This window comes from Plasmodium yoelii (assembly GCF_900002385.2).
Source record: "Plasmodium yoelii strain 17X genome assembly, chromosome: 9".
NCBI lineage: Eukaryota > Apicomplexa > Aconoidasida > Haemosporida > Plasmodiidae > Plasmodium > Plasmodium yoelii.
In genome coordinates, this window is record NC_036181.2 from 986,948 (window position 1) to 1,006,550 (window position 19,603).

The following is a 19,603-nucleotide window of genomic DNA, read 5'->3' on the forward strand; positions in this document are numbered from 1 at the left end:
AATAAGTTATTTATTTTGAATTATTAACAGTAAAAATAAAAATAGATAGAAGGATACACAGAATAATGTGGAATCAGTTACGAGATTTAGAAAATTCTCAAATGGAAAACACTAATAGTAATAATAATAAAACTATAAACTAAGAATATTACATAGTTTAATATATTAATATTTATTTAGTATACTATTATTTGTTTGGTTATTTTTGCTATATTATTTTATTATTTATTTTTATTTTTATTTTTATTTTTTAATAACCTTACCTGTGCAGGAAAAATGATTTCAACCAATTATAGAAAGTACCGAAGTTTTATTTTCATATTTATAATAATGATTACATGCTTCGGTTTGATAATTTCTTATTTTGCCTTAACTGAAGAACGTAAGCAAACACACTACATGTATATATATATATATATATATATACCCTTTTTTGAGACAGCTTTATGTGAATATCAGTTCATATAAACCTGTAAATATATTATATTAACATACTCACTATTGTTAATATTTTTTTTTAGCGGAAGATTTCGAGCTAAATTGCAACGATTTAAATGATAAATGCGTAAACTATAAATACCCAAATTTTAAGCGTAAGTTTTATTATGAACATTTTATAATAAACTGTGTTGTCATTTTCATGAACTACTTTTCTTTACATATCACACATTCATACAATTACATATATCTCATATGTTACAGCTATTTTATATATTTTTTTTTTTTTTTTTTTTTTTATACAGCTAGCCGATTAGCAGTTGTTGATGTTAATCTTCGAAATAAAAATATTATCTTGAGAAGTAATATGCCCCTATTTAATGGTAAGTCAATAAGTCAATAAGTAAATAAGTAAATGAATAAATAAGTAAATGAATAAATATGTCTTATTTCTAATAATATAGCTTATTTGTAATAATTTAATTAATTTTTTTTTTTTTAGGTGTATTTTCAGAGGAAATGCTTAGAAAAGAAGTTAAACATATTATGGAAAAATCAAACTTAGAATATAATGATAAAATGGATATTAATATTATATCTTTTTTAAGAAATAATTCATATGTAATTAATAAAAATTAATACATAATAATTTGTCTATGTAATTTTCCTATGTAATTTTCCTATGTAATTTTCCTATGTAATTTTCCTATGTAATTTACTCTAGTCATATTTTAACAAATATAAAAACACCATATATGTATATATACGGAAAAACACATTTTTTTCATTATGTGAACATTATTTTTTTTAATTTTTAGGAGGGTTGTTGTTATACTATTGAAAGGTGTAATATAAATAATATCAACATCACGAATTATAATTTATTAGGAACTCATATAAACCCTTACGAAGTCGACTCTAAAGTAAGAATTCTAAATTTGTATGGTTATAGCGGCAGCTAGTATGTCTGTTACAATGGCAGCTAGCTACGTCTGTTACAATGGAAGCTAGCTATGTCTGTTACAATGGCAGCTAGCTACGTCTGTTATAATAAAATTTTTCATGTTTGCTGTGGCGAGCTGTGGAATATTTGTTGAAGTTGTTCGTAAATTTATTTCCCCAATTATTTCCCCATTTTTCCCTCAATTTTTCCCCATTTTTTCCCCATTTTTCCCCATTTCAGATACGAGATAAAGAGCTAGCTACACTAAACTGGGACAGTGATAACTTAATAGAAAGAGTAACCGATTTAAGCAATAAATTTAATACCTTGAAAAATACAATTTTTTTTATACATTGTAGACATGGTAGAGATCGTACTGGTGAATTTGTTGGGGCATATAGAATGCTTATAAAAAAAGATAAATTTATTGATGTTATAAAATCGAATGAACAAATGGGTATAGGAAGTACAAACGTTTATGTTGAAATGGAAAAATGGTTATGTTTATATTTGGAAAAAGTTATGGGATATAGTGATATAGGATGTTTCAATCTTGTTTATAATAAATAATATAATTTAGATGAAAATTAATAAATATGCATATATGAATAGTACATTATATTTGTATCAATAATAAACACACACACAGATACAAAAATTCAGAAAATATAATATTTGATATATACTATAATACCCTAATATCTCTTTTTTATTTAATAATATGGACAAAATTTATCTTATTTTTATTCCCATTTTATAAACAATAAATATTAATATTATAATGGTATATATTCTATGTACTACCTGGCTTTTTTTTTTATTGCTTTCTTTTTAAGTATGTTTTAAAATAATAAACAACTATGTTTCTTTTGATAATCATCTTTTTGTGGATTTAATTTTTTTAAATTGTCATAAATAAATATATATACACATATGTTAATACACTTATATTTTGAAATGACAAAATATGTATAATATTATAATGACCATCTAATGTTTAATTTTTTATGTATTATTTTAATATATTTTTTTTTTTATTATTTTTATACACATTAGCTTAATTAATTTAATATAAATATATGAATTTCTCTTTTTTTATTATTTGATTATTATGTACATAGAATTTTATAATTTGTATATAACCTACCTTTTGTTAATTTAATTTATAACAATAATATTATTTTTATTACATTTGATAAATTAATAAATAATTTCATATAAATATTTAAAGCATAACTATTAATAGCTAACTGAAATAAAATTCAGGTTTTTATTTGTATATTTTATGGGTAACCAAATTTCACTATCTTATTGTAACTATTGGGTTTAAACTGTCGTTATTTTTTTATTCTTACATTCTTATTATTTTTATATATTTTTATATATTTTTATATATTTTTTTATACATTTTTATACATTTTTATACATTTTTATATATTATTTTGTTTATTATTTTGTATAGCATATTAGTATTTTTTTTTTTTTTTTTTTTTTTTTGCATGGCTTTAAGGGGTAATTTAACAAACGTATACAAATAATGGGAATAAAAAAAATATAACTATTATATATACACGTAACAATAATATTATTAATAAACTTACACAAATGATAATTTATATAGATAGGAAAAACAAAAAATAATAATTTAAAACTATATTTTACATATTAATGATCTTATGATAATCTCCAATTTTGTTATTATATATACAAAATAGAAAAGATTAAGAAATAAAAATATAAGTACTTATATAGGCAACTCTTCCCTTTTCTTTTATCTTTTCATTTTTTTTTCTCATTTTTTTATTTTCATTTTTTTATTCTCATTTTTTTATTCTCATTCTTTTATTCTCTATAAGCTATGTCATCGGTAAGAGAGGAGAAAAAAAAGAAAAAAAAAAAAAAAAAAAAACAGTTAAAATAATTATATATATGAACAATTTTACATTTTGTTATTCTATAGAGAATTACACCTCTTAACCCTAAGCCATTTCTAAATAGTTTGGTTGGAAATCGAGTTATCATAAAATTAAAATGGGGGATGGAATACAAAGGTATATATAATTAAAAAAAAAATATATATTATGCTTTTTCTGTACACTATCAGAATTTTCAATATATATTATAGTTTATTATCGAATGCTTAAAAAGGTCTTTTTATTGTTTGTGTTTCCTAACAAAAAGAAGCACACATGTAATGTACATGTACATGTACATGCATACGATATGTATGCGTATGTATGTGTGTATTGCAGTTTGATAGGGTTTAATATATATATTTTTTCAATTGTTTATAAATGAAATTTTAGGAAATCTTAAATCATTTGATGCTTATATGAATATAAGACTAACAAGTGCCGAAGAATGGATACGAGGAGAATATAAAGGAACATTAGGAGAAATATTTTTAAGGTAATGGCTAGTCAAAAAAAAAAAAAAAAAAAAAAAAAAAACTTAATGGAAAAATAATATTTATCCTATTTTTTTACTTTTTTAATTAATTTATTTTTCCCTTTAAAAGGTGTAACAACGTTTTGTATATTAGAGAAGATAACGAATCGGAAAAATCAGAAGATTGAAAACAAATTTCATTTTCAAAATGTGTATTTTTAATAATGTAGATATGCATTCTCATTTTTTTTGTTTTAATTAATTTTTAATGGTGTTCAATAAATTTATATTTATTTTTTCAAACCATCGCTACTTAAAACTATAAATTTTGAAAATGTTTAATTTTTTTTTAAAACTATAAAACTGTGAAAATATTTTATTTTTTTCAAAATCTTCGCATTTTTTCTTTATTATTTCAACATCCAATTTAAGGTTATATTACGGAAATATATTTCGTTTATATTTGACTTAAACCCATTTTTTATGAAAAGCTTTATCCGATAAAATCTTAATACATGTGCTCGCACTTTTAAATGGGGAATAACACACACATACACATACATATATATATACACATACATATATATATACACATACATATATATATACACATACATATATATATACACATACATATATATATACACATACATATATATAATATATATACACATACATATATATAATATATATACACATACATATATATATACACATACATATATATAATATATATATAGAGAGAGATGAAAAGGATAGACTACTTTCCTTTTACAAATAATTGTATATTTTTAATTAAACATAAAAATGGAATAAATTTTATGATATTCCATTTGGTTTGTTTATCATTAGTGGTATACAAACAAAATATTTTTTAATATAAAATAAAAGCAAAAACTGCATAACAAAAAAGGGAAGCAGTAATCAATGAATTAATCAAGTTGGTAAATAAATGATAATGTAGATATAACTAAATAAATAAAAATGAATAAAAATTAACAATAAAAAAACAATGAATAATGTCATAATGAATAGTGTCATAATGAATAATGTCATAATGAATATATCTCAATTTGTTTTTTTCCACATTTAATTTATCCCTCCTTTTTTACATGCACATATTAAATTTATTATGAACAAGTCAGAAAAAAAATTTTGATAAATGATCTTAAAAGATTTATCATTATTTTTTTTTGTCTTTCTATGTGCATATATTAGATAAACATATTCCATATTAAGAACGTTAAATTTGCTTAAAAAATGTATGCACACAACTGAGGAAAATATAATTATATTTTATTCTTATATTTTAAAAAATATATAAGAATTTAGCAAAATTCTTTAAAGGATATATATTAATATATTTTTTTAAAAATGGATTATTAATTATTGCACTTAATTTTTTTTTTTTTTTTTTATCGTTTTGTTTTTTTCCATTTTAGCTACCACTTATAGTCATCGTTGAACATGAAGATCTTGTCAAAGATGACGAACTATTAATTCTTCTTTTTTTATTTTCTGTTTTATATTTCAATTTATTTTTGTCCATTCCTTTTTTATACTGTTTATTATTATTTTTTTTTTTTTTTCGTGTTGAACTATTATATCCTCTTGATGATTCTGAAGTGCTACGTGACATACTGTCTAACGAATTATTTTCATTTGAATTATTTGATATAGTTATATTATTTTTTTTTTTATAGTTTGATGATTTAACAATTTTGTTTTTATTACTACGACGGTGATTTTGTTCATAATTTTTTTTCGAAAAATTTGAGTCACTGTCTGATGAAAAATCTTTTTTTGTTTTTTGTTTTTTTTTATATTTATTTTTCTCTTTTTTATCTTGACATCCTTTATATGTTTTATCGCTTGATCTACTTCGTAATTTAGAATGATAATTAAGATTTTCGCTATTTATACTGTCACTATCATTGTTGTTAATAATATTTCTTTTATTTTTTTGTGCACTTTCATTATTAATTTGGCTATTTGTGTTTTTTTTTATCTTGCTTTCTTCTTTTTCTTGATTTATTTTCGATTTATAATTATCTTCATTTTCACTTCCAATTTTGCTAAGGCTACTTAAATTGGATTTATCTCGGTCGTTAGATGGTGCATTATTATTATTATTATTTTTTGATAGATTATTTTTTTCAATGTTTCCATTTTTAGGAATAGATTTTTCTTCATTATTTTCGTCTTTTAAATTAGTATGATCAGAATTGTCCTTTTCATCATCCTCCTTTAAATCATTTTTATTATCTTTTCGATTTTCACATGTTTCACTACTTGATGATGAATAATCTTTAATTCTTCTTTTTTTGTTTAAGTTATTATTTTTATATTTTCTTGTATCCAAATTGGTATTTTCACAGGAACTATTATCGTAATCTGTTTTTTCCCTATTTTTTTTACAACTATTATCATCTATATCCGTATTATTAGTATTGCCACTTTGCCTGGAAATTGACCTACTATTTTTACTCGAATAACGTTTATATTTTGTTTTTCCTTGGTTTTGCTTATCATTGTGTTTCGAATGCATTTCGATAGATTCGCATTCATCAGTATCATTGCCACCATTATTATGTTTGCTATTTTGGCTATTTTCACCATTTTCGCCATTTTCACTATTTTTTGATATTATGTTATTTGAACAGCTACTTTTAAAATCGTTATTGAATAGTGTGCTTTCTTCATTTTCTTCATTTTCTTCATTTTCTTCTACTTTTTTTGATGTGTCATCCTTCCCTTCTTCGAAACTTTTTTTTTCTTGAGACTCCTCTTTAGAATCATTTTCATATAATTCATGATTATTTGACAAATCTTTATTTTCACAATTTTTTTTATTGACTAAATTATCTCGCTCTGTTGAAAAACTGTTGCTACTTTTTGAGGTATTGCTTGATTTTTTTTTTTTTTTTTTTATGTCTTTTTGATTTTTTTCTATTTCCTCATCAGAGTCACCACTAAAACAACTTTTAAATGAATGTTTTTTTGCATATTTTTTTTCGGTAAAATCGCTTTTTTTCATTTTATCGTAAATATATTTATTTTTGTTCAGAAAATTTACAGTTTTATCTTTACCCCGACATTTCTTAAAATCACTATTATTACTGCATCTCGAATCTTCAGAACTTAATGTGTTATAATTACTGGATGTTTCTCTATTTATTCCTTTCTTTATATTTACTTTTTTAGTGTACATATATTTTTTTTTTTTTTTATCATGGTCATTATAATTTTCACTACTACTATATGATTTGCTTATGCTTTGGCTAGCTGTTTCATAAGATGAATATGTAGATGAAGATGAAATACTATGGCTAGACAAACTTCTAGAACCTTTTTTGTAATATTTTAATTTCTTTACCTTTCGATTATATCTTTCCCTGCTTCTGTCCCTGCTTCTGTCTCTACTTCTGTCTCTGCTTCTGTCTATTGAAGGATACCTTGAAATGCGCCGTCTTTTTTCTCGGATATTATTTTCGTATTTATAACTTCTATATTTAGAATCATTTAAATTATTATGATATTTTTTCATTGTATCAGGAGATTTTCTTCTGTTTTGAGCTACAATTATTCTTATTTCTTTTCCATCTATTTTTGAGTTATTTAAAATATTTAATGCTTCTTTTGCATGTTTGGGATCATAATATTCAACGAACCCAAACCCTCGAGGTCTTCTTGTATAATGATCAAGTGGCAAATAAACATCTCGTATTTTTCCAAAATGTTCAAATATTTTTCTAACTTTATCTGGGCTTGTTTCAAAACTTAAATTCCTTATTAATAAACTACAACCATTTTCAACCATTTTTTTTTTCTGTTTATTTAAGAGGGCATTCAAAAATAAACTTAAAAAAAAGACTTTTATTTTAACTAAAAAAGGATACGAATATTTGAAAATATGCGTATTTTATTTTAATTAGGTGTCGTTATTTTTTGGGGGGCAAAATTACTCTATGGTCGTCAATAATGTGTGTATTTTTTGGAAGGAAAAAAATAAATTTACTAAGCTCAGCCACATGCACACATAACATGTATATATAATATATTTATTTTATTATTTATAAATATATAAACTTAGTATGCCTTAATAAAAATGAAAAAAATATTTGCATCAAAAGTGCAACACTATTTTTAAAAAAGACACCAACAATAATTTGTCAAGTTTACGTTTGTTCATATTTTTATATTGAAACAAAAAATTTTCTAGAATATTATGACTTGTTAATACAAAATTTTCTAGAATGTTATGACTTGTTAATAAAAAAACTTCTAGCATATTATGACTTGTTAATAAAAAACTTCTAGCATATTATGACTTGTTAATAAAAAACTTCTAGCATATTATGAAGTGTTAATACAAAAACTTCTAGCATATTATGACTTGCTAATAAAAAACTTCTAGCATATTATGACTTGTTAATAAAAAACTTCTAGCACATTATGACTTGTTAATAAAAAAACTTCTAGCATATTATGACTTGCTAATAAAAAAACTTCTAGCATATTATGACTTGTTAATGCGAAAAAGGATTCTTATTCTCATAAAATGTAATAATAACTTTGTATTCTCTCTTTCTCTTGTTTTGCACTCTTTCCCCATGTAGCTCCTTTTTCATTTTGCTTGTATTAGCAAAAAAGGATGTAAGAAAGATACAACACAACAAGGAAAAAAAAAATATTTTTAGTTTAATATGTATCTTAAATTCATTTTACATAAATAGCTAAAAAATATTATATATACATAATGTTAAATATAAATATTTATATGAATTAGTTTTAAGGAAAAACGTGCAAATAACTTAGCATACACAAATAAATAAATATGTACGTAAAAATATAATATTTTGTAGGATTCTATAAATTTGATGTTTCAACCGATGCATTTTTTCCTCATAAAATGTACACAAAAATATGGAATATTTTTGTATAAAATATAAATATACAAAATAAAATTTAATTTAATTCATCTAATTTGAATAAATATAAATAATACCACTTTATTTTGACATTTTTTTTTTCATTATATTTATATTATTCGCAATACATAAAAAATATATTAGTCTTTTTTATGTATACCCAATAATTGTATTATTATATATGCGGGCATATTTACTGTAATGTCAAAAAAAAAAAAATGATATATTCAAATAACATATATGCAATATCCTTGAATTTATTATCAAAAAATTTATATTTTTTTGTTACTTTTATAAATTTATTATGCCTTTTTTTCTTAAAACGTTATTTATATCGGATTAAATAATTTGTACTAAATAAAATTAAAAAAGCTTTTAATCACATATAAAGAGACTTAAAAAGTGTCCTTTTCCTTTTTTATTTCCCAATATTGTAATATATATAATGCATATAATGTATATATTTTCCCCCCTTTATTTTTGTATTAACACAATTCTCAGTTAAATTTATGCCTTATTTTATTATCCACATTTTGAGGAAGAATAAAAAAGTACAGATTGTATGTATGTAGGCGATATTATGTACGTATTATGTATGTGGGCGATAGTATGCAGGCGATAGTATGTAGGCGATGTTTATGTCTAGGCGAGTACGGTATAATTACAATTTCTTAACGGTTTTATAAATATTGTGAATTAAAATAATTCCAGAATGTTATTTATATGGATATTTTTGATTATCTCCTATAATGCAAAAATAGAGTTTTACCAATTTAATCTTTTGTACTTTTTTATGATTTTTTTTTGAAAAAAGATATTACAAAATGATAATAATAAAACTTAAAAAAAATTCAATCGATAATATTTCACTATATATTTGTATAAAATTTAAAAGTCTTTTCTTTTTTCATATTTTTTCATATTATTTTATTTTAAAAATAGTAAAAATTATCTCAAAATTGTTAATAGAAAATCTACTAAATTTATAATGTACGAATATTATAACCACAAAAAAAAAAAAAAAAATCAATACCTTGACAATTTTTTTATAAAAATATCTTATTATATATTTCTCTTTTTTATATAATTTTTTCAATGGGTATTAAAATGGAATGTTCCATAAAACCGTTAAATTTGGTTTACAACATTTTTGGAATTCTATATTTTTATAAAAACAACAAAAAAAAATATAACGAACATACCAATTACATACTTTTACATTTTCGAAAATGTTTTTATTTTATAAACAATAAAAAATAATTAAAATAGACAATTTACTCTCAATTTTGAATGGGTCTGCTCATATGTACACACATATATATATATATTTTATACAATTTATTTTTTATGCTATTTTTTATGTTATTTTTTATGCTATTTTTTATGTTATTTTTTATGCTATTTTTTATGCTATTTTTTTATTTAATATCCGAGAAAAATAAAGTGTATGTTAAAAATAATAAACAAAAAATCTCCAAAATATAACTTAAACTAATATATAGACAATTTCATTTTTATTAGAAAACCATTTTTTTAGCAAATAAGTTTATACATACATTTTTGAACATATTTCATTTTTTTTATGATCTACATATTTATTTACTCTTGTTTTAGTATAAATTGTTATTTGTATCTGAAATAAATTAGGTAATAAAAAGAGGGAAATGAAAAAAAATTATGCAAGGGGTGCATATTTATTTTAATTCGAATATATTAATTATGAATAACATTTAACTATAGAGATTTTATTATTGTGTATATATAAACGTGGTGTGGATGTCTACATAAAAAAAGATGATGTTGAAAAAAAAACACACACACATATATATATACATATACACATATATACAATTAAAATTAATACTAAAATATATTTATATTATATATAATTTCTTTTTCTTTTTTCATTTTTTGTATATCATTGAAAAAAACACAAAACATGTTCTTTAACAACACATTTCCAATATAGACAAATATTCAAATTAAAACCACAACCAAAAATATAGCAAACTAAAAAAATATGTTTTTAATTAAGTTGCCATGTTAAATAATTATAAAATATGATATATTTATATATATAGATAATATATTATATTTATTTGTTAGTTTTTTATATGTTTTCATCTTAATTTAATAATTTGTTAGTTAATAATTTAATGCCCTAAAAACATAAAAAAACACAAAAAATCACAAAAAACACAAAAAATCACAAAAAATCATAAAAAATCACAAAAAATCATAAAAAAAATATAAAAAAAATATTAAAAAAATATTAAAAAAATATAAAAAGCAAAATTAGCATTATATACAATATTGAAAACATATTTAACCATTATTCTCGTAATTTGTGAACACATACACGTCTGTATATATAACATATTTACTTATATACACAATTGTATGGGTATTTATTTATATAGACATATAGAAACGTGTTTGTAAATATAGTTTGAAAACCAAAGAATTTATTAATCTTTTTATATCTAATAATAAAAATTAAAAAATTGTTTCTTAATTTTTTTATATTAATAATTAAGCTCTATGCTTTATAACACATTTAACAACAAAATAAACTACCTGACGAAAAATACTTTGATATTTTTTTTATATAAAGGAGATATTTTAAATATATAAGTAAGAATATATACATGATCTTAGTATTATTTATTTATATACATTTGTGTGTATGCTAAACAGTTTTGCTCATAATTACACACACATATTATTATTATTATTATATGTTGCTATTTAATTTTTATATTATTTTTATTTCATTTTTTAGATTAATACGAAATGATAAAGGGCACACAAAATATACAAATTAAAAAACCTATTGGCAACGAGTTGCTTGTATAAATCCGAAAAAAAAAAAAAAAAAAAAAAAAAAAAAATATATATATGTTTGGATGAAATATAGAAACCTATATCTACAAAAGTAATAAATTTTAATTAATTTTTTTAGATGGGAATTAAAAAAATGGAAAATGAGTTAAAAGATAGAAATGAAGAATTTGAAGAATTGAGCAATAACTATAGAGAAATATATGTAAAAAAAAAAAAAAAAAAAATAACTAATATATTTTTGCACACACATATAAACATTATATAAATAAATATGTTTGTTTTATAGGGACTATATCTTATGACAAAGAAAAACTTAGATGAATCTTCAAATGTATCATTAAAAAATTAATTATATAATTATATTAGGGACATATAGCATTATTTTTAAAAGCATACATAATATATTTTGTTCTTCTCTTTTTTTAGAACTTTCAAGGAAAAATATGCAAACTGGAATCTGTGATAAATGGAAAAAATAATGAATACATGAATCTAAAGGTAAACAAACATTTATTTGATATTGTCTCATTTATACACTCCATGTTGTTCTACATTTAATACCCAACCAAGTGTACATTCGGTCCCTACACCGATATATATTTATATATATTTATTTATATATTTATATATATATATATTTATTTATATATATATATATATACTTATTTATTTTACTGCACATTTTGACGGTTAGGCAAATTTTGAACAAGTGGTAGAGGAAAAAAATAAGCTTGAAGAAGATATCAATGAATATGAAAAAGCCATTTATGAAATCAACGAAAATTTGACATCTCTAAAGGAAGCACATATAGTAAATAAGATTATGCAAAATATGTGATAAGTGTTTATAATTGTTCTCTTTTTACAATTTATTTTTCAATAATTTTGTCTTGTTTATATTATAGGAGGAATTAAAAGAAATCCAAGAAGAAATCTCCAATCTTTATTTAGAAATTGAAAAATCAAAGGTAAAAAAATATAATTTATTTATTTTTTTCAAACATTATATATGTAAAATAGTTTAATGTTTGAACAATTCTACATTCAAATATTGTGACATTTTTCAGGAACAATTAGATACCATGCAAGCAGAATGTGAAGATCTAAGAAAGCTTAATCATGTAATATTAAAAAAAAAATATATTGATCTGTTTAAATAGTATTTTATATTGCATAATATTAAATAAATTTCACATTTATAAATATATTTTTTTATAGAATAAAAGTAACACAATCAATTCCCTAAGTAAAGAAATTGAAGCCCTTAAGGTAAAAAAAATACTTTTAAAAATAAATCCAAATTATATTTTTTTGATTTGAAAAAAATATATATACATGATCATATTTCATAATTAAATTTTTGACATTGTAGGAAGAGAAAAAACAACGTGAAGATGAAATGGAATTAATAATATCTTGCCAAAATAAAGTAAAAATGGAAATGGAATATATGAATAAAGAAAAGGATAAATTAAAAGACAATGAAGAAAAATTTTTAATGGAAAAAAAACATTTTGAAATATATAAACAACAACTAGAAGAAGACAAAAAAGCTATCGAAAAAAAAAATGAAGAATTAGGAAAAGAAAAAGATAGACAAGAAAACAATATGAAAAATATTATAATCAAGTATTCCAACTTACAAAAAAAGGTAGATGATCTCTCAGAGGACAATTCGGTATTTAAATTTATGACCAACAAAATGTGTGGAAATTGTGTGAAAATTGTGCAAAAATTATGAACAGCAATAAATTTTGTGAAAGTTGTGTGAAAATTGTGTGAAAATTGTGCAAAAATTGTGTGAAAATTGTGCAAAAATTATGAACAGCAATAATTTTTTGTAAAAATAGTGTAAAAATTGTGCAAAATTATGAACGTACATATCTGTTTTCATAACTAGCGAAAGTCTACTTATGTAAATTTACACACACGATAACTATTTCCCTAATTTTACACAATTTCGCAGAACAAAGATACTTGTATAAAGGAAAACCAAAATAAAATAAATTTGTTGAATGATGAAAACAAAGTACTCAAGGTTAAATAAATTAAAAAAATTGTAAAACAACAACTATATGAGTTATCATTTTTCAAAATAAATAAAATTTAACTAAATTACATTTTTTTTTAACAGAACGAAGTCACAAATCTAAACTCTAAAATGCAAGAATTAAAAGTATTCCAATAAATAAATAAATTTTAAAAATATATATTTCTTACATATACACAATATGTATAACATATATATAATATTTGTTTTCATGAATTTTTTTTTATGAACAGAATGAGTTGGATTGTGAACAAAAAAAAAACACAGAATTAATGGTAAGATATATTATTTATATCACTTATATAAAACTTAATTAAACGAATAAATAAGTGTAATTATTATTATTACTTCATTTTATATTTTTTTGTCTTTTTTTAACATTAGGAAAATGTTGATAATAAAACTAATGAAGTGTCTCAAAGGGACTCTATTATACAAGTCTGTATTTTAAAAAAATATTTCTCATATAAGTTTCAAAATATATATTTTTTATTATTTTTAAAAATATATTCATACTTTTTCTTTTTTTTTTTCAGATTTTATATAATAAATTGAAAGAACAAGAAAACGAAAATCTTATATTTCAGGTAAAATCAATGAATATTATATGCAAATTCATATTCAGTTTATTATTTTATTTATTCTATATAACTCACTATAATATATAACGTTTCAACATCATCCTATGGCTATATAGCTACCTTTTATCATTTTTATTTTTACCTTTTTTTTGCCAGAATGAAAATATATCTTTGAAAAACCATAGTAAAAAGTTGAATACAATTTTAGAAAATAGGAAAAAAGAAATGGAGCATATTGAAAATGGGTTATGTGATGTAAGAAATAAAAAAATATATGTGCAAACGATTGTGTGTGTATATATTTATAGCTTTTTCATTTATTTATTTTTTATTTTATTTTTCAGAAACTAACTAAATTAATAATTCGAAGAAAAATAAGGGACAAAGATGACTTATGTTTTGATGGACATCCCCAATCAATGCTCTTGAAAATTGTAAAAAAAAGAAAAAAAGAAAAAAAAAATGTAGATAACGTTATTGATATGTATACATGCCCCTTTCTCATTCATTTGTTATTCATATACCTTTTGTCTTTTCATTAGTTGTGGAATGGATATATAGATATATGCAAAAATGTATTACGCTCGAGGGATAGTTATTTATTTACTCAAAATAGAAACCACAAATTTATTCGTGTTTATGATACAGATATGGTAAGAATGGAAGGAAAAAAAAAAAAAAAAAAAAAAAAAAAATTCTTTTGCTGTGTTAATAAGACCATAGCATAATGCACACGCGTATATATCATGTTTTGTTATACATTTTATATTTTGATAATTTCTCGTTTCCTTTTCTATCAATTTTCAGTTTTTGGACATTACTCAAGAAAGCACAAACAAATGGTATGCACCTCAAAAGAAAAACAACTTCGATATTTTTTTATAAACCAACTTCGATATTTTTTATAAACCCATTTCGATATTTTTTATAAACCCAGTTTGATACGCTTTATCATTTTCCCATTTTCTAATTCGTTCATTTTTCCTTTGACCTTCACAGCTCAATCTCATACAAAAGCGAAACCCGAGGAATTTTTTTTGTAAATGATGATGAATCAAAAAACATGATTTATGTTGGACCGTTTAGCAAATATAGTGGATATAATGTAGCAGTTAGTCAAAAAAGCAATAGTTTAGAATTAATTAGCAAATCTCGGAACAGTTATATATTTGAAGAATTATTTACAACAAAAAAAGGAACAAAATTAATTTTGATAAAAGAAAAAGAAAGTGGTAAATATTTTGGTGGGTTACATAATAATTTGTATTTTGAAAAACAAAAACAAAAACAAAATGGTGTTGATAAGTCATATTATAATGATGCAGTAAATAAACTAATTGATTATATGTCTAACGATAAAGAAGAAAATGCAAGCATGGTTCTAAAAAAGTGTAATAGCGAGGTTAAAATTGAAAATGTTGGAAAGGTTGAAAATGTTGGAAAGGTTGAAAATGTTGGAAAGGTTGAAAAAGTTGGAAGTGCTGAAAATGTTGGAAAGGTTGAAAAAGTTGGAAAAGTTGAAAATGTTGGAAAAGTTGGAAGTGGTGAAATTGGCGAAAGTGGTGAAATTGGCGAAAGTGGTGAAAGTGGTGAAAAGGAAGTAATTAAGGGTAATGAAGATAGTAACAAAATAAATGTAGACCATATCAAAGAAAAGAATGATAATAAAATCGAAGATGAAAATGTACATAAATATAATATAGCTAAAGATATGTTATTATTATCAAATAGTAATTGTAATAGTACAACGGATAATGATAGTAATATATATTATGATATGAACAATAAATATAGTTGTCAAGAGTTAGGACAAAATGATGAAGATTTTGAAGAAAATAATTCAAGTTTAAAAAAATATATTGGAAATAATGATTCATATAATTATAATAATATATCAATGTATAAATGTTATATTGCTAATAGTTCATGTTTTAATAATACAATTTTAACATTAACAGAAAATAAAGATGAAGCAATATTATTCGAAGTTTTTAACTATGAACAAATTGTTGAATATGATTCAATTAAATGTGCATCAGAATATATTTTACAATTTCTTTTAAATTTAAAAAAAACAAGTTCACAAGATTTATCAACCATATCTAGTGTTAAACATTCAAATTTTATATCATTGAATGATGAAGACTGGAATATTATACCAGCATATATGTGAAATATAATATTTTTATATAAAGGTATATTTTTTTTTTTAATTTAATAAATAAAAATATTGAGTTATTTAAGCTGATTTTTGTAAATATCGATTAATGCACATTAATCAAAGTTCCAATTTAACACTTGTAAATTTGTATTTTTAAAAATAAAAAAAAGAAAAAAAAAAGAAAAAAAAAATATAACTTGGTATTTTATTGATCTTTGATTTTATGGGTTTTCCATTTAATTTTTTAAGAGTTTAAAAAAAATTCTTTACAATCGTTTTTTAGATTATATTTTTTTTACAATTCTGTTTATAATTTTTTTTTATTTTTTTTTATTTTTATGATTTTTTTGATATTATATCATTTCTTTAGATCGGTTAGAATTTATTGTTGTGTGGGTCATTGTATTATTTATTGTTGAAAATGTTTTGTAATTTTCTTAATCAATTTTATATAATAATTTTATATAACCGTTTTATATAATAATTTTATATGTTTTTGCGATAGTGTTATTTTACAAAATTATAGAAAACTTTGAATTTTTATAAATTTTGCATTAAAGGGATATGTATGATATATCATGGTTTATAGCTATATTTTGCAATCAGTACTAATTTTGGCTGTATTTTATAATAGGTAAAATTTTGGCTGTTTCATAATCGGTAAAATTTTGGCTGTATTTTCTAATCGGCACTAATTTTGGCTGTATTTTATAATCGGCACTATTTTTGCTGTATTTTATAATCGGCACTATTTTTAGGCCTATATTTTGTAATCGGTACTAATTTATGCTAATTTTATATTCTACACTAATTTTAGGCCTATATTTTATAATCGGTACTAATTTACGCTAATTTACAATTTATGCTAATTTTACAATTTATTCTAATTTTACGGCTCATATTGTGATGCATTTTTGATTTTATGAAAAGTCCGAACTAACATTATAAAGCGATTATAGAAAATTTAAATATCTTTGCATTTGTAATATGATTAGGTAATGTTATATTAGTTTTTTCGTTATTTTATTATTTTATTTTTTTTATTTTTTTATTTTTTTATTTTTTATAAGTTAAGGATTTAATTTTATAATATAATAATTTGATTTTATTTTGAAAATAAAATATCATTAATGAGCATTATAAAAAATAGCTATTAAACGATATGAATAAAACGATGTGAATAAATGTTATAATTTCCATTTTGTGTTATCACGCATTATGTACATATATTATTTATATCTATGTATTTGTGATAATGTCATTATATGCTTTAAATGATGGTTTGCCAGTAGGTAGTATTGATATGCCTACTATGTTTAACGAAGTAAATAATGAAAGATATAATTTTGATTTTATAAATGAAGAGAATTATGATGATAGCTGGAGAAATCCATTATCCCGTGAATTATTTAACAAATTAGGAGATCTAGATGATATGGAAAAAATTGTTTATGATATAACAAACGATGATTTTAAAGCAGAAAAACATTATGTATATACTATTGATGGTTATAAATTAAATTTATATCATATCGTAGATTCAGATAAAAATTACACACCATTAAAAGAAAAATCACCAAAAAAAGGAGTATTTTGTATAGGGCATGGGTTAATGGAATCATCTATAAATTCAATATCAGGTGGATATAATTCATTGCCTTTTAAATTGTTATTAAAAAATTATGATATTTGGTTGTGTAATAATAGAGGTAATTATTTAACTGAATATGTAGGAAAAAAATATGCTATGAAAAAAAATTTAGAGATATATACAATTGATGATTTACGTGATATTGGTTTTGATGAAAATACTTATTCTACAAATTTAGTATGTGATCAAATTGATTTAAAAAAAAAAAAAAACAAAATTTTTAAAAAATTATGTAAAAAAAAAGATAAAAATAAGGATGAAAATAAATCGAATCTAATTAAAAATAAACTTGATATAAAAAATAATTCATGTTTAAATAAAAAGGGAATAAAAAAAAATTACAATGATTGTAATAAAAGTGAAATTGGTTCTAAGATTAGTATAGCTTCTAACAATAGTCAAGTTAAAGGCTCAAATAGTAATATTCAAAAAAATATAAAAGATATTGAAATAAAACGTTTAAAAAATATGATATCAAATAGTAAGCTATTTACATCAGATGATATAGATGTTAAAAAAATTTATGAACTTGTTGGTATAACTGAAAATGATTTAAAATATTTAGATAATATGAAAAAAGAAGATATTGAAAAAAATATTAAAGAAACAGATACATGGACTTTTGAAGATATGGGTAAAAATGATATACCTGCAATAATTAAATATATAAAAACTAAAACAAAACAAGATAAAATTATGTATATTGGATTATCACAAGGCTCTATATCACTTTTGATTGGTGGCTGTTTAAATCATTATGTTAATAAAAGTATAGAACGTTGCTATTTAATGTCTTTACCTATTATTTTGTGGAAAAAATCTGAAATATTTTTTGCATTAAAAGGGTTTATATTTATATCAAAACATTTTAAACATGTGTTAAAATTTAGAAATTATGCTATCAAACATATTCCAAAAAAATTTGTGAAACGATTAATAACTAATTTATCTCATTTCTTAACTTCGAATATATTAAAACTTGTTCAAAATGATATTTACAATAAAGAGATAATTTATTTAAATACTCCAAGTGGATCTAATTCAACTGCTAATGTTCATAAATGGTTATCATCATTTGATAAAACACCGGTAACAGATATTTTTGAAAAAAATTCTAAAAATTGTACATTTCCTATATGTCTTATATATGGCGATAAAGATTGTCTTGTTGATTCGAATGCTTCAATTGAATATATGCAAAAAATTTTTAAAGATAATGAATTACAGATAATTAAAAAAAATGAATGGTCCCATTTAGATCCGATGGTTTCAGATAACGAAGACATTATTTTTTCTCACATTATGAAAGATATAAAAAAAAAAAAATCGAAGCAAAATAGTAAATAATTGACCAAGTGGGTTCATTTGGCTGTGCATTTGGCTGTGCATTTGGCTGTGCATTTGACTATGCATTTTTATATATCTAGCTAATTGATGTATACTACATACGCGTCCGTGTGCTTAGTTTAACGCATGCTTAGCTTAACGTATGCTAAGCAATAATAATTAGCTCATAACTTTTTTCTTTCACATTTCCCAACCCCCGTTTCACCTGTATTTGTTTCTTATTTTGATCTTTGCCTATTAAAATGGCAAACCAAAATAAACAAAGAAAT

General features: G+C 21.7%; 5 protein-coding genes across 5 annotated transcripts; 4 read left to right on the forward strand and 1 right to left on the reverse strand.

Annotated features, from left to right (window-relative positions):
• Positions 1–65: 65 nt before the first annotated feature.
• Positions 66–1,951, forward strand: PY17X_0923400 (protein phosphatase, putative; the record flags this gene model as incomplete). The annotated part of the gene is made up of 7 exons (XM_022955997.1): positions 66–117; positions 272–382; positions 522–593; positions 744–821; positions 941–1,059; positions 1,257–1,361; positions 1,622–1,951. The coding sequence occupies 7 exons, from the start codon at positions 66–68 to the stop codon at positions 1,949–1,951; spliced, it is 867 nt and encodes a 288-aa protein (XP_022812197.1).
• Positions 1,952–3,239: 1,288 nt separating this feature from the next.
• PY17X_0923500 (small nuclear ribonucleoprotein F, putative) lies at positions 3,240–3,957 on the forward strand (the record flags this gene model as incomplete). The annotated part of the gene is made up of 4 exons (XM_022955998.1): positions 3,240–3,248; positions 3,342–3,432; positions 3,688–3,790; positions 3,900–3,957. 4 exons carry the CDS (start codon positions 3,240–3,242, stop codon positions 3,955–3,957), a joined length of 261 nt encoding a protein of 86 aa, XP_022812198.1.
• A 1,250-nt stretch (positions 3,958–5,207) lies between these two features.
• On the reverse strand, positions 5,208–7,589 carry PY17X_0923600 (RNA-binding protein, putative; the record flags this gene model as incomplete). The annotated part of the gene is made up of 1 exon (XM_724894.3): positions 5,208–7,589. One exon carries the CDS (start codon positions 7,587–7,589, stop codon positions 5,208–5,210), a length of 2,382 nt encoding a protein of 793 aa, XP_729987.3.
• A 3,904-nt stretch (positions 7,590–11,493) lies between these two features.
• On the forward strand, positions 11,494–16,348 carry PY17X_0923700 (autophagy-related protein 23, putative; the record flags this gene model as incomplete). Its single annotated transcript, XM_022955999.1, has 19 exons — positions 11,494–11,550; positions 11,663–11,746; positions 11,831–11,875; positions 11,971–12,042; positions 12,239–12,355; positions 12,450–12,512; positions 12,612–12,665; positions 12,763–12,813; positions 12,917–13,222; positions 13,511–13,582; positions 13,679–13,720; positions 13,828–13,869; positions 13,979–14,032; positions 14,131–14,181; positions 14,332–14,430; positions 14,520–14,609; positions 14,718–14,828; positions 14,983–15,017; positions 15,175–16,348. 19 exons carry the CDS (start codon positions 11,494–11,496, stop codon positions 16,346–16,348), a joined length of 2,619 nt encoding a protein of 872 aa, XP_022812199.1.
• A 1,243-nt stretch (positions 16,349–17,591) lies between these two features.
• On the forward strand, positions 17,592–19,334 carry PY17X_0923800 (steryl ester hydrolase, putative; the record flags this gene model as incomplete). The annotated part of the gene is made up of 1 exon (XM_720223.2): positions 17,592–19,334. One exon carries the CDS (start codon positions 17,592–17,594, stop codon positions 19,332–19,334), a length of 1,743 nt encoding a protein of 580 aa, XP_725316.2.
• Positions 19,335–19,603: the final 269 nt, after the last annotated feature.